General features: G+C 38.0%; 1 protein-coding gene across 6 annotated transcripts in view; it reads left to right on the top strand.

Annotated features, from left to right (window-relative positions):
- sptbn4b (spectrin, beta, non-erythrocytic 4b) overlaps window positions 1-27,286 on the top strand; it is a 125,044-nt gene continuing 97,758 nt past the window's right edge. For all 6 annotated transcript variants that reach the window (XR_012393846.1, XR_012393847.1, XM_073929625.1 and 3 more), the window contains exons 1-10: window positions 1-362; window positions 12,801-12,968; window positions 13,720-13,871; window positions 15,772-15,945; window positions 21,060-21,151; window positions 21,748-21,828; window positions 21,907-22,022; window positions 22,142-22,254; window positions 24,619-24,806; window positions 26,607-26,724. Coding sequence is in view for 4 of the 6 variants with exons in the window: in XM_073929625.1 (XP_073785726.1) it covers window positions 12,824-12,968; window positions 13,720-13,871; window positions 15,772-15,945; window positions 21,060-21,151; window positions 21,748-21,828; window positions 21,907-22,022; window positions 22,142-22,254; window positions 24,619-24,806; window positions 26,607-26,724 (1,179 nt within the window). In the remaining 2 variants the exon portion in view is untranslated. The remainder of the gene's footprint in view (window positions 363-12,800; window positions 12,969-13,719; window positions 13,872-15,771; window positions 15,946-21,059; window positions 21,152-21,747; window positions 21,829-21,906; window positions 22,023-22,141; window positions 22,255-24,618; window positions 24,807-26,606; window positions 26,725-27,286) is intronic.

Raw genomic sequence — 27,286 nt, 5'->3', positions numbered from 1 at the left:
GAGAGTATCCGGTGCACGGGACATCCGAGCACACCGGCGATCTGACCGCGCAAGCAGATCTGGCCTCGGACACGTTTTTAATGTGACGCGCGTGAACGCACCCGTGGACAAACCGCGTACCGACCGGTGTCATCGAGTGTACCGAGCGTCGCTTTGCGCCACGAATCATCCTCCTTTTCTCCTCCTCCTCCTCTTCTTCTTCTCCTCCTCCTCGCATCCGCGCGCCGCGTACCTGACCGGAGGATGCCCGAGAAACGAGACCGCGCCGAATCCGTCCGGGATTATCCATACACCGCATGAGGAGCATCTTTCCCCGCATTGATCGGAGGCACAATCGTTCGTCTTTCGGAGCGGGTGTGCAGGTGAGCAGGCAGCGAAAACCGCATGCGTGCAATAGACTACAGTGATTCACACACATTGTTGTAATGATTCCTGTACGGGGAATGCAGAGACCGGCCTGTTCTGGCCACACACTGCAGTCATTTCTGGGCCGTGTGTCTGTGCTGGTGATGGGTGATTGCTTTAAATGTCAGCAGCGGCTGTATATGTTTTAGGAAGGCCTGGTGTTTGTATAGCTCTCCGCATTTTCCAACACACCGCTGCACACTGGGGAAAGTTGCTTGTGAGGTGGATAAGTGACAGGCCTGAATGGAGGACAATAATGAGGGGAAAAGGTGATCAGAATAAACATTCAGCTCTGCATGGGTGTAAACGCTGATGATATTGGTCAACAATGCGGTAAAGGCATTAAAGGGATAGTTCACACACACACAAATGACTATTTACTTACTATTTACTCACGTTTTACACAAGTTATTGAACACAAAACAAGATATTTTGGTGATAGCTGAAAACTATTGACCTCCATAGTCAAACATATACAGTGCTCAGCATATATGAGTACTCCCCATTTTGAAAATGAATATTTTTAGTCATTTCTCAGTGATTATGGGTAATATATTGGTGCATTTGAATAAAACAGATTTAGTAAACAGATATATTTATTAAAATCATAATTTAGTCACAGAACATCCTTGGAAATAGAACAAAAATTTTTAAATTCATGCTTAATATTAATAAATAAATTACAAACTACAACATTTCAACAAAATTGTATATTTGTTTTGTTTCTCTTGATTGTGAGAATGCTATTCAATATTTTCCCCTAACATATACATTTAAGGAACTAATATTTAGACCGGTATCGCAAGTTATTCTGTAAGATAAGCTCCAGATTTGGCTTCAGTACTGACTGATCTACACATATAATATTGTATAGCTTCCTATAGAAAATATTAATTTAACTGTGAGTTTTTTTTATCATATATGCTGAGCACTGTAGCTGTATAAGGTATGTCAGCGGTGATAGTGTTTCAACATTTTTCTAAATATCTTCTTTTGTGTTCAGCAGAAGAAAGACACCAATAAAGCTTTTGAAGCAAGTAAAGAGTGAGAAAATGATTTTTGGGTGAACTATCCCTTTAAGGAAATACATCATGCTGCACCTACAGCTTCACTCACAGCATATAGCTTACAGCATGTCAGAATTGTGAAAACATGAAACACTTGGCGAAATTTGTGGCTTATTATGTAGTTTAGAAGACTCGATATGATGTGAAGATTTACAGATTTGGGTTTCTGGAAAACAATAGGCAGGACATTTGAGTCATATTAAGGTTAAATGCGAGCTGTAGGTTAGATGTGTTGGTGTCTGCATTGCTGCTGGATGTTTTGGCTCCTGGAGTTAATTTGCAGCTTTACTGTATGTGGTGTTGAGACTGTAAATGCTGCATTGAAAGCACACTAAATATATTTGCTCTTTTGATTGTTATATTGGCTGCACATAATAGGTGGAATACATTTACACAGGGAATACACACTGCAAAAATGACTGTTTATCAGAAAATATTCATAATTGATTCAATCCATATTGGCTTGTGGTTAATTTAAGTTGATTATTAAATGTAATATTTTCTGCTTAATAACAATATTTTACTCTTAAAATATAAAGCTTTTAAAAGGTGCTGTGGGAAAACAGTTTCTGGTTCATCAAAGCACATTTTAGTGAAAACTTTTTTAAAGAATCAATATTTTTGTAGTTGAAAGTAGGGCTGCATGATATTGGAAAAATCCGACATTGCATTGTTTAGTTTTTCTGTGATATATATTGCGATATGAGCACAATTTTACCTAATGATTTATCTCTATTTGGGAAGAATTTATCATTCTATATTGATTAGTATGGTTCTGATGGAGCGCATCTGCATACAATATAATAAACTATATATATATATAGTAAGTCTGAATAATTAGCCCCCTTGAATTATTAGCCTGCCTGTTTATTTTTTTCCCCAATAGAAGATTTGTTTAGCACATTTCTAAACATAATATGTTTAATAATTAATTTCTAAGATGATTTATTTTATCTTTGCCATGATGACAGTAAATAATATTTGACTAGATATTTTTTAAGACACTTCTATACAGCTTAAAGTAACATTTAGAGGCTTAACTGGGTTAATTAGGTTAACTAGGCAGGTTAGGGGAATTAGGCAAGTTATTATATAATGATGGTTTGTTCTGTAGACTTGAAAAAAAGTTAGCTTAAAGGGGCTAATAATTTTGACCTTAAAATGGATAAAAAAACTAAACAAAACTGCTTTTATTGTAGCCGAAATAAAACAAATAAGACTATCTCCAGGAGAAAAGTTACTATCAGACATACTGTGAAAATTTCCTTGCTCAAACATTGTTTGGGAAATATTTGAAAACATATTCCACATATAAACGCAATAAAGAAAAAGTATGAATTAAATAAACAGCCTTGTGTTGTTATCAGAGTCGAACTGTATTCAGGTATACAGTAATTGAGTAATCAATAATCCTGCATAGTCTTCGTTTTACAAATAATAATAAAAAAAGTAAATTAAAGTAACAAATGGTACAATTTCTTAGACTTGAATGCTTTTAAATCCTAATTCAGTCACAGGCCTCATAACCCATACAAATTATACACTATAATGCAGAATCAACATTGCATATCCTGCGATTGGGGCTATTGCAAATGATATATTCATTCAATCATTTTCTTGTCGGCTTAGTCCCTTTATTAATCTGGGGTCGCCACAGCGGAATGAACCGCCAACTTATCCAGCATATGTTTTACACAGCGGATGCCCTTCCAGCTGCAACCCATCTCTCGGAAACATCTCATAATTCACACTCCTACACCACAGACAATTTAGCATACCCGATTCACCTGTACCGCATGTGTTTAGACTGTGGGGGAAACCAGAGCACCGGAAGGAAACCCACGCGAATGCAGGAAGAACTTGCAAACTCCACAGAGAAATGCCAACTGACCCTGCCGAGGCTCGAAACAGCAACCTTCTTGCTGTTAGGCGACAGCACTACCTACTGCGCCACTGCGTCACCCACTGATAAATATTCATTCATTTTCTTGTCGACTTAGTCCCTTTATTAATCCAGTGTCGTCACAGCGGAATGAACCGGCAACTTATCCAGCAAGTTTTTACACAGCGGATGCCCTTCCAGCCGCAACCCATTTCTGGGAAACATCCACACACACATTCACACACACTACGGACAATTTAGCCTACCCAATTCACCTGTACTGCATGTCTTTGGACTGTGGGAGAAACCGGAGAACCCGGAGGAAACCCACGCGGGGGAGAACATGCAAACTCCACACAGAAATGCCAACTGAGCCGAGGATCGAACCAACGACCCAGCGACCTTCTTGCTGTAAGGCGAACGTGCTACCCACTCCCACTGTGTTGCATATATATATATATATATATATATATATATATATATATATATATATATTTATATATATATATGTATATATATATATATATATATTTATATATATATATATATATATATATATATATTTATATATATGTATATATATGTATATATTTATTTATATATTTATATATTTATATATGTATATATTTATATATATATATATGTATATATATATATATGTATATATATATATATATATATATATATATATATATATATATATATATATATATATATATACATATATTTATATATATATATATATATATATATATATATATATATATATATATATATATATACATATATTTATATATATATATATATATATATATATATATACATATATTTATATATATATATATATATATATATATATATATATATATATATACATACATATATTTATATATATATATATATATATATATATATATATATATATATATATATATATATATATATATATATATATATATATAAAAAACTGAAACAAATAAGACTTTCTCCAGATAGAAAAAATATAATAGGAAATACTGTGAAAAATTTCTTGCTCTGTTAAACATCATTTGGGAAATATTGGAAAAAGAAAAAGGGTTAATAATTTTGACTTCAACTGTATATGTACACATAGCTTTATTAGTAGCAATGGACATCCTAACAAAGGTCTCTGAAGTGTGAAAAATCCTTGTGCTGTCTGTAATGCATTTTGTAGTCACTCGGATCTGCTTATAGGTGAATGTGGTCTGACTCTATTGACGTCATTGAGCCCCAAGCAGATTTTCAGAGGAATAAATTCTTCAAGATGTCTATATTTACTTAATTCAATCAAGAAATGAAGGAAGGTGGCAGTCAGCAGAGAGAGGGAGAGAGAGAGAGAGAGGAGTCGTTCGCCTAGGGACTGACGGCCTTCATGTTAATGCAGCGTGGCATGCTCTCCCTCAGGTCCTCCTCGGCTCTTTGAGGACTGGATCACTGTTTTATTCCCCTGAAAGCAACCTCGCAGTCTGGGAAGAAGCACCGGCTCCTGATCTATATCTCACCCGTTTGAGTTTAAATGCAGAATGTCCTTTTTAAAGGGCAAGTACGGAGGCAGATTCTTCTGTCAGATTGTCCTCGTCCAGCCTGTCTGTCTATCCGTCTTGAGATTATCACAATGATTCAAATTAGGCCTGGGAGATATGCTAAAAATCACAATATACTGTTCATCTCATATCCTGACAACTATATACATCACGAAACAGTAGCTGTTCTGTAAATATGAATTATTTAATAGTTTAGATATTTTGACCACATGGAAATAACTTTTTTTTTAATTACATTTTTAAGTATAGGCATATTTCCCAGAGATGTGTTGCGGCTGGAAGGGCATCCGCTGTGTAAAAACCTGCTGGATAAGTTGGCGGTTCATTCCGCTGTGGCGACCCGGGATTAATAAAGGGACTAAGCCGACAAGAAAATGTGAAGTGTGAAGTGTGTGTGTGTGTGAAGTGTGTGTGTGGGTGTGTCAGTAAGGATGGTGAAGTCTGGGCAGAGTTTGTGTTTGTCAGCTCTGCAAGAGACAGTGAGATTTATCGACTGGCCGCTACAGTGAGGAAAGTCCAGCGCTCTGCCAAAAGCGTATAATAATGAGCGAAACTCTGCTGCAGAATAAAGGCTTCAGCTCCGGGCCTAGTACACACACACACACACACACTCGCTAAAACACACACACGCTGTCAAGCAGAACCACTGATTCACCTTAAAGCTCACAAGATAAATGACCTGAAGGAGATGTGCTAAAGTCAACGCGCATGAGTGTGTGAGTAGAGTGTTTGGGTGTTCATATGAGTTTGTGTGTATTTTTGTATTGGATGTATGAGTATGTGGGTGTGGGTGTGTGTGTTTGCAATGTGCATATATGAATGCGACTTTGTGTGTTTATGGGAATATGTGTGCAAATGAATGAATGTGAATGCCAATGTGTGTATGGTAGTGTGTGTGTGTGTGTGTGTGTATGAGTGTAAGTGTGCATGCCTGTGCATATGAGAGTTTGTGTGTGTTTGTATCAGTGTATGTGTGTGTGTTTGTGCACTCTATGTATGAGTATTTGTGTGTGTGTGTGTATGGGAGTACTGTATGTGTATGTGTGTGAATGGTAGTATATGTGCGTATGAGTGTGTGTGTGTTCATTTAAGTGTATGTGTGTGTATTTGTGTACTGTGTGTGTGTGTATGTGAGTGTGTTCGTATGAGTGTATGTGTGTAAATGGTAGTATGTGTGCGTATGAGTGTGTGTGTGTGTTCATATAAGTGTATGTGTGTGTATCTCTATACTGTGTGTGTGTATATGTGAGTGTGTGCATATGAGTGTTTGTGTTCGTATGAGTGTATGTGTGTGAATGGTAGTATGAGTGCGTATGAGTGTGTATGTGTGTTCATATGAGCGTATGTGTGTGTATTTGTAAACTGTGTGTGTATATCTAAAAGTGTGTACATATGAGTGTTTTTGTTCGTATGAGTGTGTGTGTGTGTGTGTGTGTGTGTGTGTGTGTGTGCATATGAGTGTTTGTGTGTTCGTATGAGTGAATGTGTGTGTATTTGTGTACTGCATGTATGAGTGTGTGTATATGTGTGCATATGAGTGTTTATGTGTGCGTATGTGTATGTGTGTGTGTATTTGTGTATTGTATGTATGAGTGTGTGCATATGAGTGTTTATGTGTTCAAATGAGTGTGTGTGTGTGTGTGTGTGTGTGTGTGTGTGTATTTTTGTACTGTATGTATGTGTGTGTGCATATGAGTGATTGTGTGTTCGAATGAGTGTATGTGAGTGTATTTGTGTACTGTGTGTGTCTGACTGTGTATGTGTGCATATGTGAATGTGAGTTTATTTGTGTATGGGAGTACTTTATGTGTATGTGTGCATGAGTGTGTGTGTTAGGGAATATGTATATGTCTTTTTGTGTGTGTGTGTGTGTGTGTGTGTGTAAGTGTGTGTACGTGTGCTTATCAGTGTGTGGTATGTGTGTGCATGAATAGATCTGTGTGAGCACCTGGAATGCAAATGTCCCCTTAATTATAGCGATATCAATAACTGTTGACATTGTGGGGACATTTTGGTCCCTATGAGGGAAACGGCTCGTGAATTGCAGTCTATACAGAAAAAAACATCATTATGTCAATGGGATGTCCCCTTAAAACATGAAAACCCAACATTTTGTGTAGGTGTACATACCTTTGTTGTTTTGAGTGTATATTTGCGTGCGTGTGTGTCAAGCATGTGTGCGTGTGTCTCTGTCTGATTCTCCACTTAATGGTGCACATGTGAACGCCTGAAGTCTTCTTCTGCTCTCACAGCTGTGTTTGTTTGTCAGACAGAAACTCCTGTCAGTTTGATCCTGCGGTCGGAGGCCTGTCATGTCTCTGGACAGCAGGTGCCAAGCAGGAGTAAAGGCCCGATAGGCTCAGTTTAAGGACAGCAGAGCCTGACACCAGGTCAAACTCTTACTACTGCGGGATCAGAGAAATGAAACCCGACTGGGATTGTTATCTGATACAGAGGATGTGGAAGAGATACGTTGCAAATTACTTTTCTTTCTAGCTAGGTGTGAGTGTGTGTGTGAGTGCGCGTGTGGAGGGGCGTGGCTAAGCACATTTCACCCAAGCTGTCAATCTGTCATTATCAGAGAAGGACTGCCATTGCACAGCAGAAGCAAATGGTCAGATTTTGATTAAAGATTACCGTCGTGTGGCAACAGCCAGTGATTATAAGCAGCATCTAATGGTAAAAAATTATTAATTTAATTTTTTATAATCACACTTGATAAAAACAGTCTGCAGCAACACTTTGATTGACATTCTCCATTTGTACGTGTCATCAGAGGGGGAAAGCTCCGCCCACTAGTGACCATCTATCCCTCATTAGCATAGGAGGATAGTCTTTCTTTTAAATCTGCCACTATGCTGACTCATAGGCGTTTGTAGCTCCGCCCTCTTTTGAAAAGAGCACAATCTCATTTGAATTTAAAGCGACAGTCACCAAAAGTGCACAACTAAGATCAAAGCCTAAAAGAGTCCATTTCGAAGAGTAATAAAACATTATTTGTTGCTTATTTTGAGCTGAATCTTCACACACACACACACACACTCTCTTTCTCTCTTTAGGAACATCAGAGACTTATTTTACATCTTGTATAAAAGGGCATAATAGATGCTCTTTAATTTTAATTTCTGGAACTGTTTTTATTAAATATATACAAGTATCGGCTCTCCAATAGTGAGAACGCTGTGCTTGTTAAAACTGACCGTTTAATGTAAGAAACATCATTCAGCCATTCTTTGAAACTATTTTGGGTTTCATTCTGTCATTTCTTTTGAAATCACTTGAACCGTCTCTTGTGTGATATGCCTTTGTGTACAGCGTATTAGCGAATTTTTAGTTTTACACTTTGTTCTAAAGATGATTCTCTATTTTTGGCTATATTTGTGTTTTTGATGAGAGCAGGGTGGGTTTAATAGGGTTTTGACGTTTATTCTTTGATAAGCAGGAAAATGTCAGTCAGTGTGCTGAAATTTTATCAGAGATAAACACATGCTCCATACTGTACCTCCCTGTTAAATATCACCAACCTTATTTCACCAAGAAGGACGTGTTCCTGGATTAACATCTATGTTGATCCTGGAACAACATTCCAATCAGCCAATCAGAATTAAGGGATACGTTTAGAGTTCATGTTAAGTTTAGGCTTAAGGTTAGGTTTATGCACTTCTACATGATTGTAATCAAACTATTATTCCCTCTGATTTTGGAATAATTTACAGTTATGTTTGGGTTTAGGAGTAGGGAATAGGTATGGATTACATGTTCCAACAAAAATGATGTTCCAGGATCAACACAGATGTTAATGCAGGATCGCATCGTACACAGCAAAATCATGACGTGCATTAAATATGATCGTTGGTTTAAGAAAATGCCAAGCGGGTCCTCCAGATCCCATACATTGCAGGGTGGTGGTAAAGTACAGTACATCTGGAAAGTGTTCAAAGCGCTTCACTTTTTCCACATTTTTCTAAAATGGATTAAAGATTAATTTATTTCCTCAAAATTCTGCACACAATCCCCCATAATGACAATGTGAAAAAAAGAGCTTTTGAAATTGTTGCAAATTTAATAAAAATAAAAAACCTGAAAAGTTAATTTTTGGTCACATCAATTTAGTTTCTTATGGTCTGAGAGTCCTTCAGATGCCTTTTGGAAATTCCAGGCGGGGAGTGGCTACCGTCTGGCCGCTGCACCATACAGGCCTGATTGGTGGATTGCTGCACAGATGGTTGTCCTTCTGTAAGGTTCTCCTCTCTCCACAGAAGAACGCTGGAGCTCAGACAGAGTGACCATCGGGTCATTGACCATCTCCCTGACTAAGGCTTTTTTCCCCCGATCACTCAGCTTAGATGGCCGGCAGCTCTAGGAAGAGTCCTGGTGGTTCCAAACATCTTACACTTACGGATGATGGAGGTCACTGTGCTCACTGGAACTTTCAGAGAAGCAGAAATTTTTCTGTAACCTTCCTCAGCTTTGTGCCTAGAGACAATTCTGTCTTGGAGCTTTACAGACAATTCCTTTGTCTGCTTGGTTTGTGCTTTGACATGCACTGTCAACCCTGGGACCTTATATAGACAGGTGTTTGCCTTTTCAGATCATGTCCAATCAGCTGAATTGACCACAGTTGAACTCCAATGAAGCTGCTGAAACATCTCAAGAGTGATCAGTGGAAGCAGAATGTACCTGAGCTCAATTTAGAGCTTCTCGGCAAAGGCTGTGAATACTGATGTACATGTGATTTTTCAGCTTTTTTATTTTTTATAAATTTGCAACAATTTTAAAAACTCAGTTGGCATTTCTGTGTGGAGTTTGCATGTTCTCCCTGCCTTCGCGTGGGTTTCTTCCGGGTGCTACGGTTTCCCCCACAGTCCAAAGACATGCGGTGCAGGTGAATTGGGTAGGCTAAATTGTCCGTAGTGTATGATGTGTGTGTGGATGTTTCCCAGAGATGGGTTGCGGCTGGAAGGGCATCCGCTGCGTAAAAAACTTGCTGGATAAGTTGGCGGTTCATTCCGCTGTGGCGACCCCGGATTAATAAAGGGACTTAGCCGACAATAAAATGAATGAATGAAGCGCTATGAATACTTTCCGGATGCACTGAACACGTCATATGACAATTAATAAGAAGGTGTTGATTTTCTGTATATAATTTAAGTATATATGATTACACTCAAAGTAATATTTCTGCTGCTTGTTCAGACTACTTATTTATAATGAGCTGAAGCAACACAATTCTTGATGTTTTTTTTGGGATAACTTAATTATTTTATGTCCAACTTAAATTTGTTAAAACAACTTAATTGATTTGTGTTGGGATAACATGAAGGAATTGTGTGGAACCCTGCATTTTTACAGTGTATATAATTAAAGTATGTAAGTAGAGTAAAAACAAAATATACACAGAATGCAGCGTATCTCTTTGTGAGGCATGTATAATATTGGCCAGGGTGTCCAAAAAAATGTGTGTGTGTGTGTATAAATGTGTGTGTGTGTTATTATGGGGGATGGGGGAGTGCGATTTTGGGTTTATGAGCACTGGGGGAAGGGAGCGCTCTTTCATTTGTGAGCTCTAAGAACATAATGACTGACATCTCAATGAACGCAGGAAGAGAGAAGCAGATCACACCTGTCACGCACTCTCTGTGTGTTTATTAAGCATGAGAGCGGCGACTGTACGCATGGAAATTCATGAACGATATCAGAGACCGATAATGGTCCGCTTGTTGTCTGGCAGGCCGTTGAGAGAGGAAGGGAAGGGGGATGGGGTGAAGGATTAGCCTCCCCAAATCTATTAGAAATTCATTCATATGAAATTCACTTATCAAGACGCTGAAGGAAAATAGAGGGCTGCTTACTCACTTACGCACTGAGAGTAGGTGATTCGACCCAGTTGTGCTGTGTTTCTTGTAAAAAGGTCACTTGACGTCATGAAGCTACTGTACATCAGCCTGAGAAATGGGGCAGTGTTTTTATTTTGCTTTCACATGAATATCTGACTCGCATAACTGACTGTTGCTGAAGCTGAATACTCAGTGTTTTTGTGGTACAACGTAGTAGACCTGGGGTCTGTTCTTCATACCTCTCGCTTGGTGATTTGGCAGATCCTGGATCTTTTAATCTTGATAACTGATCTCTGGCTAATTTGGTTCTTCAAACAAGTTCGCGAATCAGATTAGATTGTCTGGATGAACTGATCTGAGATCGATGTGTGATGTGAAGGACGATCTATAGATCCTCTAAATCATGATCAGCAATGCAGCGATTGGCTGACGGTACAGGAGCGTAATGACATCATCTGATTAATATTCAATTATCCATGTGAGCAAAATTACATTAAATTAACAGAATGATACGCAAATAGGATATTATATGATGCGTGAATATGATACGCAATAACTTTACACCTTGTTGTGGGCTGCATGCTTGGCCCTTTCATGTGTCAAGAGCCATTTATTTAGTTTTACAGTTAGAGCGGATTTTCCTTAGTAACCATAGTACTATTATTGTAGCCGTTTTTTTAATCGGTGTAAAAAATAACTGGATGTTTACAAAAGCATTTTGATATTAGTAAAGGTGTCTGCAACTTTTGTGAAGCATCAAATCACCGTTATATTAACTGTCAAAACATGTTTATGACTGCATTAGTGTATTATTGGTTTAAAAAAAAATCACATATTGTGCATGTCTATTATCATACACAAATAGTACTAAAGCGATCTAAAAGTTCATATCAATCAAAGTTCTCTCTTTGTTTTCTCTTTTTGTACTTTCATTTCGGGGGTGCAGATAGTATACGTTTATTAATATTTATATCTTTATTTATTCTATTAATACCTATATATATATATATATATATATATATATATATATATATATATATATATATATATATATATATATATATATATATATATATAGTTAAAAAATATATTTACTATTTCCCCAAGTGTATATAACTTCTACTGTAAGAAAATATTTTAGAATTCGGTACACACTTTCTGTATTTTCTTTGCTTGAACTGACCCGATCTAATCATGTTTATGTGAATTGAACCTGATTCTGACCAGGTTTGAGCTACCAAAACGGTTGCTATGACAACAGCTCTGGGATCAGCTTTGAAGAACGAAACAATCCTGGATCATGTCAAATCGTCAATATCCAAATCTGAGTAATCCACGTACGAAGAACAGACCCCAGGGGTGTCCGGGGTGCCAGTGTCCTGCATATTTAAGTTCTAACCCCAATTAGACACACCTGAGCTAGCTAATCAAGGTCCTTCTAGGTATCTTAGAAACCTTCAGGCAGGTGTGTTAAAGGAAGTTGTAGCTAAACTATGCAGGAGACCGGCTCTCCAGAGCTGACTTTAGACACCCCTAGTAGACCAAAAACTGACTGACTAGGCACCCATTAAAGGGATAGTTCACCCAAAAAATGAAGATTTACTCACTATTTACTCAATCTTAATTGGTTCCAAAACCTTTATGAGATTGTTTCTTCTGTTGAACACAAAAGGAGATATTTAGAAGAAAGTTGAAAATGTGTAACCATCGACTTTCATAGTAGGACAAACAAGTACTGTGGAAGTCGATGGATACAGGTTTCCATCCATTTATTAATTTTCCCTTCGGCTTAGTCCCTTATTTATCAGGGGTCACCACAGCGGAATGAACTGCCAACTATTCTGGCATATGTTTTACGCAGCGGATGCCCTTACAGCCACAACCCAGTGCTGGGAAACACCCATACACTCTCGCATTCACACACACACACACACACACACACACTCATACACTAGGGACAGTTTTGTTTACACAAATTCACACCAGCGCATGTCTTTGGACTGTGTGGGAAACTGGAAACTGATGGTTTCTTGACTTTCTGCAGGGCTGCTTGAGGAAGCGGGAGCGATGGCCAATGCCTCAACAGACCTGGACAATGCTGAGGCCCAGAGACAGCTCAACAACAACAACAGGCCAGCAGGCACAGGATTCTGGGAAGCGCAGTCCACCAGCGCCAAACTATTCGAGTGCTCTCGCATCAAAGCACTAGCAGGTACTATTTATATATATGTGTGTGTGTGTGTGTGTGTGTGTGTTTGTGCGCACTGAAAAAATGGTTAATTGGATTTTCTACATACCTTAAATCCAATTAATATATATATTTGAGCAATATCACACTCGTAGCAGTGCGATATGGCTGTATATCGGCACTGGTGGGAGGCATGCGCGGCCTCGTGCCTTAGTGCTCCCACCAGTGCCGATATATGAGGGCTATGAGTGTGATATTGCGTTTATACAACAGTTTGACGGCATAATTGTGTATATAAAAACAAAATCAAACATGGAGAGTCTCAAAAACCCTTTTGTATGAGGAACTACTTTCTTCCGCGTTGGATTCAATTCATAAGCTGACAGTTAAACAGCTGAGCAAGCATCATTTAAACAGTAGATCTGTAGTTTCTGCTTTTTGCTGGCTGTATGTGGGCGGAGTAATACACAAAGGGTAAAGAGGCTGTACAGGTGCTGATATTACTTAAATATACCACGGCTATCAGCCAATCAAATTCGATAACCAGACAGAACTGTTGTATAAATATATATGTTTATTAAATATGAAAGATATGTGGATGATGTGTCAAAATGATTGACAGGGGACATAACTAAGCAACATCTTTTAATGAGAAAGTAGTATGTCCTAAAGATGGCATACTCTCCTGTATATACTTTTAGTGCATAGTATAAGTATGCTAATCGGGGCGCAGCAACAGACTTTAATATAAATTGTATTTTTGTCCCGCTATCAGATGAAAGGGACGCAGTACAGAAGAAAACCTTCACCAAGTGGGTGAACTCTCACCTGGCGCGTGTGTCCTGCCGTATCTCTGACCTGTACAATGACCTGAGAGACGGATACATGCTGATCAGACTGCTGGAGGTGCTGTCAGGAGAGCTGCTGGTGAGTTCCCCATTCACACACTACACTAAACTGAAAAGATTGATTGGATTTACTGACATTTCTTAAGGTAAGTGGTTGCAAACGATTTATATGAGCTAAATTATAACAAATGAATTTAGTTGAACATTTTATTTGTTTGTTTAAACTCTGGCAGCACAGCGGCACAGTAGGTAGTGTTGTCGCCTCACAGCAAGAAGGCCGCTGGTTCGAGCCTTAGCTGGGTCAGTTGGTGTTTCTGTGTGGAGTTTGCCTGTTCTCTGCGCAATCATGTGGGTTTCCCCCGGGTGCTCCGGTTTCCTCCACAGTCCAAAGACATGCGGTACAGGTGAATTGGGTAAATTGTCTGTAGTGTATGAGTGTGAATGAGTGTATTTGCATGTTTCCCAGTCATGGGTTGCAGCTGGAAGGGTATATACTATGTAAAAACATATCTAACTTTGCACAGAAACGACAGCCGTGCCTTTTAAAAGACTAGAACCGATGACGTTCTTGCTGTGAGGCAACAGTGTTAATCACTGGGCCACCGTGCCACCCTATGAAGGGAAATGTGAAGGAGTAGAGGTGGAAGGGGGGATTCTTCAAATCAAAGATGACCAGCAAGAAACCCTTGCTCTTTATTGTGGGTTAGGAATCGTCTGATTGGTGGATCATACATAGTTAATGCAGAACCAGCCGTGTTCAATCATAATCACGTGATCCTCTGGAAATTAGTTCATAAATAAAATTCACTTAGCGTCAAGCATTTCTAAGTGTGGACTTTTGAACTCGATTGCGCTAAACTTAGTTTCCATGGCAACATCTCTCATTATCATAATGTTTCTATGTATTTATTCTCATTCATTTTCTTGTCGGCTTAGTCCCTTTATTAATTTGGGGTCACCACAGGGAAATGAACCGCCAACTTATCCAGCACGTTTTTATGTAGCAGATGCCCTTCCAGCCGCAACCCATCTCTGGGAAACATCCAAAAACACTCATTCACACACACTCATACACTATGGACAATTTAGCCTACTCAATTCACCTGTACCGCATGTCTTTGGACTGTGGGGAAAACCAGAGCACCTGGAGGAAACCAACGCGAACGCAGGGAGAATATGCAAACTCCACACAGAAATGCCAACTGAGCCGAGGATCGAACCAGCGACCTTCTTGTTTTGAGGCAACAGCACTACCTACTGCGTCACTGCTTCGCCCCTTTATGTATTTAATAATTTATTATTATAATTTTTTTCACACAAGGCCTATATAATTGTCTTTGAGGGAGAAATGCTGAAATGCTGAACTTGTTTTTGTTTTAAGCCTCGGCCCACAAACCGAGCTTTAATTTGATTGCGCTAAAAATTTTTGAATTTTGCACTTTGGCCGGTTTCCATGGCAACATCTCTCATTTTCATTCCCATATATTTCATTCATTCGTTTTATTTTCGGCCTGGTCCCTTTATTATTCAGATGTCTCCACAGTGGAATGCACCGCCAACTTATCCAGCATATATTTTACACAGGGCGTGTTTTCCAGCTGCAATCCATTAGTTGGAAACACCCATACACACTCATACATACACACTCATACACTACGGACAATTTAGCTTACCCAATTGACCTATAGCGCATGTGTTTGGACTTGTGGGGGAAACCGGAGCACCCGGAGGAAACCCACGCGAACGCAGGGAGAACATGCAAACTCCACACAGAAACGCCAACTGACCCAGCTGAGGCTCAAACCAGCGACCTTCTTGCTGTGAGGCGACAGCACTACCCACTGCGCCACCACGCAGATTCATATATATTTTTAAAATTATTCTTACTATTAATATTTTTATTAGTTTCTTTCACGCAGGGCTTTAATAAGTGTCTTTCGTGGGATGAATGCAGAAAGTTTCTTGTTTTTTGTTTTCAGCCTCGACCTACGAGAGGCAGGATGAGGATTCACTGTCTGGAGAACGTGGATAAAGCCCTTCAGTTCCTCAAAGAGCAGAGGGTTCATCTTGAAAATGTTGGATCTCACGATATAGTGGATGGCAACCACCGCCTGACTCTCGGCCTCATCTGGACCATCATCCTTCGCTTCCAGGTAAAAGCTGCTCCACTGCTGGAAGGGTTTTTGCATTGAAGAAGCTGTAGTATAATGTCTCTGTGATCGGATGTTGGCTGATCTGTAAAGAGGTGGGCTTGTTTGGAGCTGTGGGGGTGTTTGATTCTCTGTCTGCCCTTTATGGCCCCTGTTGAGTGTGTGATCTCTTGTCTGTGTGGTGCCCGTGTGGCTGAATGGCCGATTGTCAATACCTGCATTACGTACTGATGGATTGGAGAGGAGTTGGGAGGATACAGTAGAGCCAAAGGCATTGGTTCAAATCACTCACTTAATGCGCACTTACTGTGGCTGCAGTATGCATGTGATCCACAGAACCACAGAGTGACCAATGTTTTATTTTACACTTTTAAGAGGGTGATAATGAGACAGTCTGCTGTAATTTTGTAATATTTCTAGATTATTTGTATAAAATCTGCAGATTTATGCATAATGATTTTCAGAGTACACTAGCTGAAAACTAAACACATGAAAATCTGGCTATGTTTGTTCTGGTTAGTCGGCTGGCTAAATCTGCTCCTATTGGTCAGCTGGCCCAGTTGACTCTAGTTGGTCTTCTGGCTAAATCTCCTCTGGTTGGTCAGCTGGCCCCGTTTACTTTGGTTGGACATCTGGCTAAATCTGATCTTGGTGGTTAGCTGGGTAAATGCGCTCTGATTGGTCAACTGGCCTTGTCTTCTATGATTGGTCAACTGGATAAATCTGCTCTGGCTGGTCAACTGGCCCCGTTTACTTTAGTTGGTCTTCTGGCTAAATCTGCTCTTATTGGTCAGCTGGCCCAGTTTTCTTTGGTTGGTTAGCTGGCTAAATCTGATCTGGTTGGTCAACTGGCCCAGGTTACTTTGGTGGTCCTCTTGCCAAATGTGCACTGATTGGTCAACTGTCTTTGTCTTCTTTGATTGGTCAACTTGCTAAATCTGCTCTAGCTGGTCAACTGGCTGGGTTTATTTTAGTTGGTCTTCTGGCTAAATCTGCTCTTATTGGTCAGCTGGCCCAGTTTTCTTTGGTTGGTCATCTGGCTAAATCTGATCTGATTGGTCAACTGGCCCAGTTTACTTTGGTTGGTCAACTGGCTTAATCTGCTCTGATTGGTCAACTGGCCCAGTTTACTTTGGTTGGTCAACTGTGTAAATATGCTCTGATTGGCCAGCTGGCCCAGTTTACTTTGGTTGGACATCTGTCTAAATCTGATCTGGGTGGTCAACTGGCCCAAATTACTTTGGTGGTCATCTGGGTAAATGCGGTCTGATTGGCCAACTGGCGTTGTCTTTTATGATTGGTCAACTGGCTAAATCTGCTCTGGCTGGTCAACTGGCTCGGTTTATTTTGGTTGGTCATCTGGCTAAATCTGCTCTGATTGGTCAACTGGCCCAGTTTACGTTGGTTGGTCAACTGGCTAAATCTGCTCTGATTGGTCAACTGGCCCAGTTTACTTTGGATGGTCATCTGTCTAAATCTGCTCTGATTGGTCAACTGGCCCAGTTTGCTTTGGTTGGTCATCTGTCTAAATATGCTCTGATTGGTCAACTGGCCCAGTTTGCTTTGGTTGGTCATCTGGCTAAATCTGCTCTGATTGGTCAACTGGCCCAGTTTACGTTGGTTGGTCAACTGGCTAAATCTGCTCTGATTGGTCAACTGGCCCAGTTTACTTTGGATGGTCATCTGTCTAAATCTGCTCTGATTGGTCAACTGGCCCAGTTTGCTTTGGTTGGTCATCTGTCTAAATATGCTCTGATTGGTCAACTGGCCCAGTTTGCTTTGGTTGGTCATCTGCCTAAATATGCTCTGATTGGTCAACTGGCTTAGTTTGCTTTGGTTGGTCATCTGTCTAAATATGCTCTGATTGGTCAACTGGCTTAGTTTGCTTTGGTTGGTCATCTGTCTAAATATGCTCTGATTGGTCAACTGGCCCAGTTTGCTTTGGTTGGTCATCTGTCTAAATATGCTCTGATTGGTCAACTGGCCCAGGTTGCTTTGGTTGGTCATCTGTCTAAATATGCTCTGATTAGTCAACTGGCCCAGTTTACTTTGGTTGGTCAGCTGGCTAAATCTGCTCGTTATCAGCTGGCCTTGTCTGGCATGATTGGTCAACCTCTTAGAGGGTATGTCAGAAATCTATCGTGCCTTAAACACAGCTGGTTTTCAGCGCTCCAATATATGTACAAAAATTATGCTAAAGTGCAGAGCAGTCGCCTGGTGTGTATTGTCTGTCAGTAAAGCAGTGGTGGCAGATTACCCAGAATGCTGTGCGTCTGCAGCCAAGAAAGCTGATGCTGTGGTGTGACTCTGGACGCAGGGACTGTGCGAGTGTCACCTGATCCAGCCAGTGTGATCTCAGGGTGGGGCTGTGTTTAGCCCTCACCTCTGTCCCCTTGACGTTCTTCCTCTTCCTCTTCCTCGTTCATTCATCATCCCGCCTCCCTCCGCAATATTACTTTCTATATGCTGCTGCTGTCTCTGTAAATGCCGGAAGGTCTCTCCGCACCCCTGTTTATCTGCTTTTCTACCCTCCCCATCTCTCTCTCTCTGCTGGAGTTCAGTCTGCTCAGTCAGCAGGTAAGGCCGAACACTGCAGCAGCCCATCATAGACAGAACCAGAGACAACAAAACATGCAAACTTCAGTGTCTTGTGGACCAGAGATGGGACAGATGTAGATGTCACAATGAACTTAGGATACATTTTATAGGCTGACGAAGGATTCACGCTTGCTTTTTCTCGTCATCTATTATTCATCATAACTCTGCGATTACATTTGTCCATGTTTTGCTTTGTGGATATGCTCGTTTGAATGATAAACCTTTGTTCGGGTTGTTACATTCATGTTTAAAGGGGTGGTCCACAGTGTTCTTCTGAGGCTTGGTTGTGTTTATAAGATGCAAAGCAATGTGTGCTCATGCTTCAATTGTAAATAATCAGGTTATTTTTTCATATATCTTACAGCTACTCTGCTAACATGAAAACGACTGTCATATTTCCTAGTTCCCCTTAAAATCCCACCCTCAAGAGGATCTGATTTATCAGCTAAAATAATGTGCTGTGATTCGCAAATAATATTAAATCACATCCCACCTGTCCTCAGGTCTTTACACTGGCTTCCAGTTACATTCAGAATAGATTTTGAAGTATTATTACTGGTCTATAGATCACTAAATGGCCTAGGACCTCAATACAATACAGATATGCTCACTGAATACATACCTAACAGATCACTCAGATCTTTAGGATCCTATAAACTAGAAATTCCAAGAGTTCAGTCAAAGCAGGGTGAATCAGCTTTCAGCTACTAACAGCGCCCTCTGGTGCTGGAATCAGCTTCCAGAAATGATTAGATGTGCTCCAACATTAGGCAAATTTACATCAAGACTAAAAACACATCTGTTTAGCTGTGCCTTTACTGAATGAGCACTGTGCTACATCCCACAGATCGCACTATTATTAACCATGATTTTAAACAAACACAGAAATGAAGGGTGATTCCCTTCAAGATCCCGAAAGATTCACACACAGCCTTACACAAACAAAGAGTGTGAAATGAATCGGATTCTAACTTTGACCTTTAACATACTGTATTATTCTTAAAAATTGCTTATATATATATATATATATATATATATATATATATATATATATATATATATATATATATATATATATATATATATATATATATATATATATATACAGTTGAAGTCAGAATTATTAGCCCCCCTGAATTATTAGAACCCCTGTTTATTTTTTTCCCCCAATTTCTATTCAACAGAGAGCAGATTTTTCAACACATTTCTAATCATAATAGTTTTAATAATTAATCTCTAATAACTGATTTGTTTTCTCTGTGCCCTAAAGACAGTAAATAATATTTTACTAGATATTTTTAAGGCACTTCTATACAGCTTAAAGTGACTTTTAAAGGCTTAACTTGGTTAATTAGGGTAACTAGGCAGGTTAGGGTAATTAGGCAAGTTATTGTATAACAATTGTTTGTTCTGTAGACTATCGAGAAAAAAGTTAGCTTAAAGGGGCTAATAATTTTGTCCTTAAAATGGTGTTTAAAAAATTAATAACTACTTTTATTCGAGCCGAAATAAAACAAATAAGACTTTCTCCAGAAGAGAAAACATTATCAGACATACAGTGAAAATTTCCTGAATCTGTTAAATATAATACGTGAAATATAAAAAAAAGCAACAAAAATTCAAAGGGGGGCTAATAATTCTGACTTCAACTGTATATATATATATATACAGTTGAAGTCAGAATTATTAGCCCCCCTGTATTATTAGCGCCCTTGTTTATTTTTTTCCCCAATTTCTGTTTAATAGAGGGAAGATTGTTTCAGCATATTTCTAAGCATAATAGTTTTAAAAACTTATTTCTAATAACTAATTTATTTTATCTTTGTCATGATGACAGTAAATAATATTTTGCTTGATATTTTTCAAGACACTTCTATGCAGCTTAAAGTGACATTAAAAGGCTTAACTAGGTTAATAAGGTGAACTAGGCAGGTTAGGGTAATTAGGCAAGTTATTGTATGATGATGGTTTGTTCTGTAGATTATCGGGAAAAAAAATAGCTTAAAGGGGCTAATAATATTGTCCCAAAAATGTTTTTAAAAAAATTAATAACTACTTTTATTCTTGCCGAAATAAAACAAATAAGACTTTCTCCAGAAGAAAAAATATTATCAGACATACTGTGAAAATGTCAATGCTCTGTTAAACATCATTTAATAAAGAAAATAAAGAAATATTTAATAAAGAAAATAAAAATGAAAAGGGGGCTAATAATTCTGACTTCAACTGTATATATATATATATATATATATATATATATATATATATATATATATATATATATATATATATATATATATATATATATATATATATATATATATATTTTTTTTTTTTTTTTTTTTTTATAATTACTGAAATGTATTTAAAATGTGATTTCGTCCCCAGCGCATGGATGCATATCAAAATAACATGATTTAGACCTGATATGAAATCATGCTATTTCGTTTTCTCATCAGATCGCAGGTGCACATTTCAGATTACAACACATTTTTATTGTCTTCTCTCATTCTTAACAGATTCAGGTGATTAAGATTGAGACGGAGGACAACAGAGAGACTCGCTCAGCTAAAGATGCCCTACTTCTGTGGTGTCAGATGAAAACAGCAGGGTAAATATGCTAAATACATCCATTTCCTTTATACTACTGTGCAAAATGTCTTTTAGCAGTGGTATGATGGCTAAACGTAGTTATTTTTCAGTCTCTGCCTGAACAGAGAAATTCTATTTGGAGAAAAACACACTGATAAAAACAATTCATGAACTGGCCTTCAAGTCATGAACTGGCCTTCACAGAGTCCAGACCTGAATATTAATGAGATACTTATTTGAACATTGAAAAAAAAAAGTCTAATTTTAATGCAATTAAATAATAAAAGATGCCTAAATCTTAAGAAAAACTTGGGGAATTACTCGAAGAAGCATGGTCTACTCCAGCACAGTCACTGCAAAAAAGAGTAATGATTAATCTATAATTATTATAATCTATTAATATTAGTTAATGCAATTATTTTTACGTGTGTGTTCATATTTTCTGTCATCTTAAAGATGGTATTAAAAGAAGTATGCATGCTAAAACCCCAAAATTAGTGGGGGTCTTAACTTTTGCACAGCATTGTTTGAGTTTAATTTTTAGCTGTTATAGTTGACTTTCTCATTTATCAGAAGTTGTTCATGATCTTTTTACGCGTTTCCTTTGCTTTGCAGGTACCCTGAGGTCAACATTCACAACTTCACCACCTGCTGGAGGGACGGCTTGGCTTTCAATGCTCTTATTCACAGACACCGGTTAGTATGTGCTCATTACAACACCATTAAAATCATTGACAGAGTCTGTTCTGAGAGTTGACTTCTGCTGTTTCACAGGCCTGATTTAATTGAATTCCACAAGCTGACCAGATCCAATGCAACACACAACCTCCAGCAAGCCTTTAACATCGCCGAACAGAATCTGGGACTCACCAAACTACTAGACCCTGAGGGTAACAAAATTAAACTACACTCTAAATATAGGCACACATATTATACAGTATAATGATTCAGCCACAAATCTGATGTCTGATTTGATCATGTAAAACAATTACAATCTTCTCCAAACTAGATGTAAACACGGAGAATCCAGATGAGAAGTCCATCATCACTTATGTAGTCTCCTACTATCATTACTTCTCCAAAATGAAGGCGCTTATCGTAGAAGGGAAGAGAATTGGAAAGGTAAGAGGTGTTAAATTCATTATAAATAACCAGTCCGAAAGGGTTATCAGATTAAATCGTGCATGTCTTTTGGTGCTAGACATCACCACAGCCAACAATTTTACGTTACAAAAACACTCTTGCAATGTTTCCATCAGGTTATAAAACATTTAGTTTGAACGTTATTAGAACATTTAAAAACCTCCAGTTTTTTAGATGTTGTATTAACGTTATTGTTTGGTTATAGGAATTTTATTAAAAATAGTTTTTAGATTATTTCATTCTCTTGTTATATTTATGTTTAAATAACGTTATTTAAAACATTATTAAAACCTTCCATTCCCCATTATATGAATGTTCTAAGAATGTTTTCCTAACGTTCCTATTAAGCTATGAAATTGTGTTTTCTTAAGTTTTTAGAACGTTGTATTAACAACTCAATGGAAACATTTCAAATGCTGATCATTTTAAAATGTTCCATCAAAAACACAATGATAACATTTTTATCCTAATGTGTTTTGAACGTTTCAGTTATAACCTTATGGTAACGTTTTTAATGGTAACAATTTTAAAACGCTCCAACACAAACACAATGATAACAATTTTTATCAAAGCGTTTTTAGAACATTCCATTCACAACTTAATTGTTTTAATGATAATGTTTTTAAAACATTGCCACAACAACACAATGATAAAGTTTTTATCGTAATGTTTTAAGAACGTTGTATTAACAACTCAGTGGTAACATTTTCAATGCTAACACATTTTAAATGTTCCAACAAAACACAATGATAACATTATTATCCTAGCATTTTTAGAACAATCCATTTATAATCTTATGGTAACGTTTTTAATGATAACAATTTTAAAACATTGCCCCACACCACAATAATAACGTTTTTATTGTAATGTTTTTAGAACGTTGTATTAACAAATCAATGGTAACATTTTTAATTCTAACGTTTTTAAAACATTTATAACATTTTTAGATCGTTCCATTCACAATTTGATGTTTTTATTGCTAGTGTTTTTAAAACGTTCTACCAACAACACAATGATAAAATGTTAATTGTAATGTTTTTAGTACGTTGTGTTAATAACTCAATGGTAACATTTTTAATTCTAACGTATGTAAAACGTTTCAACAAAAACACAATGATAACATTTTTATCCTAAGATTTTTAGAACTTTCCTTTCACAACTCAATGAAAAATTTTAATGCTAGTGTTTTTAAAACGTTCTACCAACAGCACAATGATAACGTTTTTATCCTAACAATTTTAGAACATTCTATTAACAACTTAATGGTAATTTAACGCTAACGTTTTTAAAACACACAATAATAAAAAATTTTATTCTAATGTTTTTAGAACGTTCCATCCATAACTTATTAGTTGCGTTTTTAATGGGAACGTTTTTAAAACATTCCCGCAACAAAACAATGATAACATTTTTTGCTAATGTTTTTAGAACATTTATTAATTACCAATAACTTTAAGAAAACATTCTACAATTACGCAAGAACATTTTTTGATATCTTGAAGAGAACCTTTAGAGAGCATTAGCCAGTTACCAGAAGATTTCATGTTAGCTGGCACTGCACTTTAAATACTATAATCACATATTCAGGCAATTAAGACAATTGTCACATATTAAAAGTTGTATATATTCCACGTTTAAATAATGGAAATATGCATTATATAATTAAACGCACCAACATCTCCCGAACATAAATATGAACATTAGGTTAGGGAAGGTTTATTCATTCATTTATTTTCATTTTGCTTCTTAATCAGTGGTTGCTACAGTGGAATGAACCGCCAACTTACATCATATGTTTTACGCAGCGGATGCCCTTTCACCTGGGAAACCAGTACTGGGAAACATCCTTACACGCATCACATTCACGCACATACACTACAGCCAATTTAGTTCATTCAATTCACCTATAGCACATGTAGTTGGACTGTGGGGGAAACCGGAGCACCCAGAGGAAACCCACGCCAACACGAGGAGAACATGCAAACTCCACACAGAAATGCCAACTGGCCCAACCAGGACTCAAACCAGCGACCTTCCTGCTGTGAGGCGACAGTGCTAACCACTGAGCCACTGTGTCGCCCCACAACTTGGTTAAATCCTGCTAAAAATATACAAAAATAAAGCTAAATATGGGTGTAAGTTTACTGAAGTGAAGATTTGTGACTCATCACCTTTTCTTTAAGTCTACACATGTGAAATGTATTATAAAAATAAACTATTCAATCTGCATTTTGGATGTTTTCTTCAATGCTAATCTGAAAGTAGCCTACCCCAAATTAGGCTAAAATCTTAGAATTGAGCTGTCTTTGTGTTGTATTTTAAAATATCTTGTGCTCTCTTTAGGTTCTGGACAATGCTATAGAGGCTGAGAAGGTAATTCGGCGCTATGAGGCTTTAGCATCCGACCTGTTGGAGTGGATTGAGAAAACCATTAGCATTATTAGCAACCAGAAGTTTGCAAACTCGCTGTCGGGTGTTCAGCAACAGCTTCAAGCCTTTACCACCTACTGCACCATCGAGAAGCCTATCAAGTAAGAGAGATTAGTCCATGACTGCCAGGAAAATACTCAAACTATGAGTGTAAATCATCTTGTTCTCCTTTTATTACACATCCATTTAAGGCTACCAGTTATTGTATTGTTGCTTGAAGGTCTTCGCACTCAAGTGAAAAACAAGTGTGCTTTGTTGTATTGAATGTGCTCTTGTAGTGCACTTCAAATCATTACAAGTATATTAAAATACTGTAATGAAAAAGAGGCCACTTAAGTGTACTTCTTAACAAACTGCTGCACAAAACAGCGCACTTAATATCTAGCTAAAATGTCTACAAATTAAATATTGTTTTCAATCTATTTGTTATGCTTTAAAGTGAAGTGTTTTTATGTATTAACCAGCATACTAAATGTATTATATGCACGCTGATAACAATTGTTTTCATGCTTAACATGTTTCCAGTATGTTAATAGCATGAATTAGCATATTGCTGGCCATGTTTAACACTATGCTAACACAAATCAGCACATGGTTAACACATTTTAACTGCTAATATATTTTGTAAACTACTCCCTACTAAAAAAAAACAGCTTAAACCAGCCTAGGCTGGTTAGCTGGTTTAAGCTGGTTGACCAGGCTGGTTTTAGAGGGGTTTTGACCATTTCAAGCTGGTTTCCAGCTATTTCCAGCCTGGTCTTAGCTGGTCAGGCTGGGAGATGACCAGCTAAAATCAGCTTGACCAGCCTAGCCAGGCTGGGAGTCCAGCCAAAACCAGCTATGCCCAGCTTAAACCAGGCAGGTCAAGCTGGTTTTATCTGGATTTAGCTGATGATTTTAAGCCTGACCAGCTAAGACCAGGCTGGAAATAGCTGGAAACCAGCTTGAAATGACCAAAACCCCTCTAAAACCAGCCTGGTCAACCAGCTTAAACCAGCTAACCAGCCTAGGCTGGCTTAAGCTGGATTTTTCAGCAGGGCTTGTAGCCTATATTTTGTATAGTAGTTGCCAGGGGCGTTGCAAGGGTCGAAAGAGATAAGGGGCTTATTACCTCATCAGCTTCAGCTCCTCAAAATAATGAATGAATGAATGAATGGCGGGAGTTTTTTAAACACCATGTGACAACAGTACCACTCCCACCAGCTGGTTGAAACAGGTTCTGCTGAACAGCTGACTATTTAATCACCTCACACAAACTCTGCGTTAAGTGGAATGCGTGTGATGTTTGTGGTAATTTTAGGTGGGGGCTTCAGTCGATCGGTTAGTCAGTCAGTCAGTCAGTCGGCCGGTCGGTCAGTCAGTCAGTCAACCAGTCAGTCAGTCAGTCAACAGCGGCCTCTGGTGGATTTATGTGAGAACAGCAAGCGTGAATTCCACTCGTGAGCGAAATTTGAGATTTGAAAAAGTATACAAAGTTCCTTCTGGTGGATTCACGAAAACAAAAACGTACCTCCTAGGACATATTTCACGATCACAGGGGTACTTATCAATAATGAGCCTGGGTTGAAAACATTGCATCTTCCTCAAGTGATGTGTTAATCTTATTTGGCTCCTCTTTTGTGTGCTTCATCATCTTCATTTCTGAGTTACTTTCATTCGTCTGTTTGGCATAAAGTTGTGTTCATTGAATATCACAATCAGCAAATGTGCTGAAACTCTAGAGGGCTTTTACTTTCACTAAACTTGTTTAACACCTACTGAACAAAGTTGCTTTTCACTGACAGGCAGTTTGTTATAATAGCATGTGTGGTATTTTAACTGGAAGTGCACATGGAGAGGGTTGGCTTGATGAATGTAATACGGTTTGTGTGGTTATTGTGATGTGGATTGCTGTTTGCCAGATTCCAGGAGAAAGGGAACCTGGAGGTGCTGCTTTTCACCATCCAAAGTAAGCTCAGAGCTAACAATCAGAAGCCATATGTGCCTCATGACGGAAAACTGATCTCAGACATCAATAAGGTAAACACTGCATAGCTAACGAGATTTTCAAATGGTTACAACATCAAATCGGTCTTCTGTGTACCTAAAAAGGGATATTAGTCCTAATTTATGTTAAGTGGCTTTAACTACTATGTATTTGCATCAGAAAAATTAATACACTGCACTTACTGTGTTCATAGTGTATTGCAGAACACTTGTGGTTGTCTTGAGGATACGGATATGGTTAAGGTCAGATTTGGTGGTGTGGGCAGGTTTAAGGATGGGTTAAGGTGTAAAGGATAGTCAACAGTGTATTAAAAGATAATTGTGTATATACAGATGTAATTACATGCAGGTATTTAATCAATCATAAGCACAATGTAATAACATTTATTTACACAATAAGTACATTGTAACAAATGATTAATTTCAGTGTAAGTACGTGTTAGTTAAGACCTCTTAATATAAAGTCGGACAATTTGTTTTATTTGACACAAGTGATGTGATGTGAATAAATTAATCATTATCTCGAAGAAATATATAGCAGCAGTCAAAATGAGTAGGTTTATTTAATTAATTACATTTTGTATTTGTTTTGAAG

This window comes from Danio rerio, chromosome 18, assembly GCF_049306965.1.
Source record: "Danio rerio strain Tuebingen ecotype United States chromosome 18, GRCz12tu, whole genome shotgun sequence".
Taxonomy (NCBI): domain Eukaryota; kingdom Metazoa; phylum Chordata; class Actinopteri; order Cypriniformes; family Danionidae; genus Danio; species Danio rerio.
Note: the sequence above shows the minus strand (reverse complement) of the source record. Positions and strands in the feature narration are given on the sequence as shown.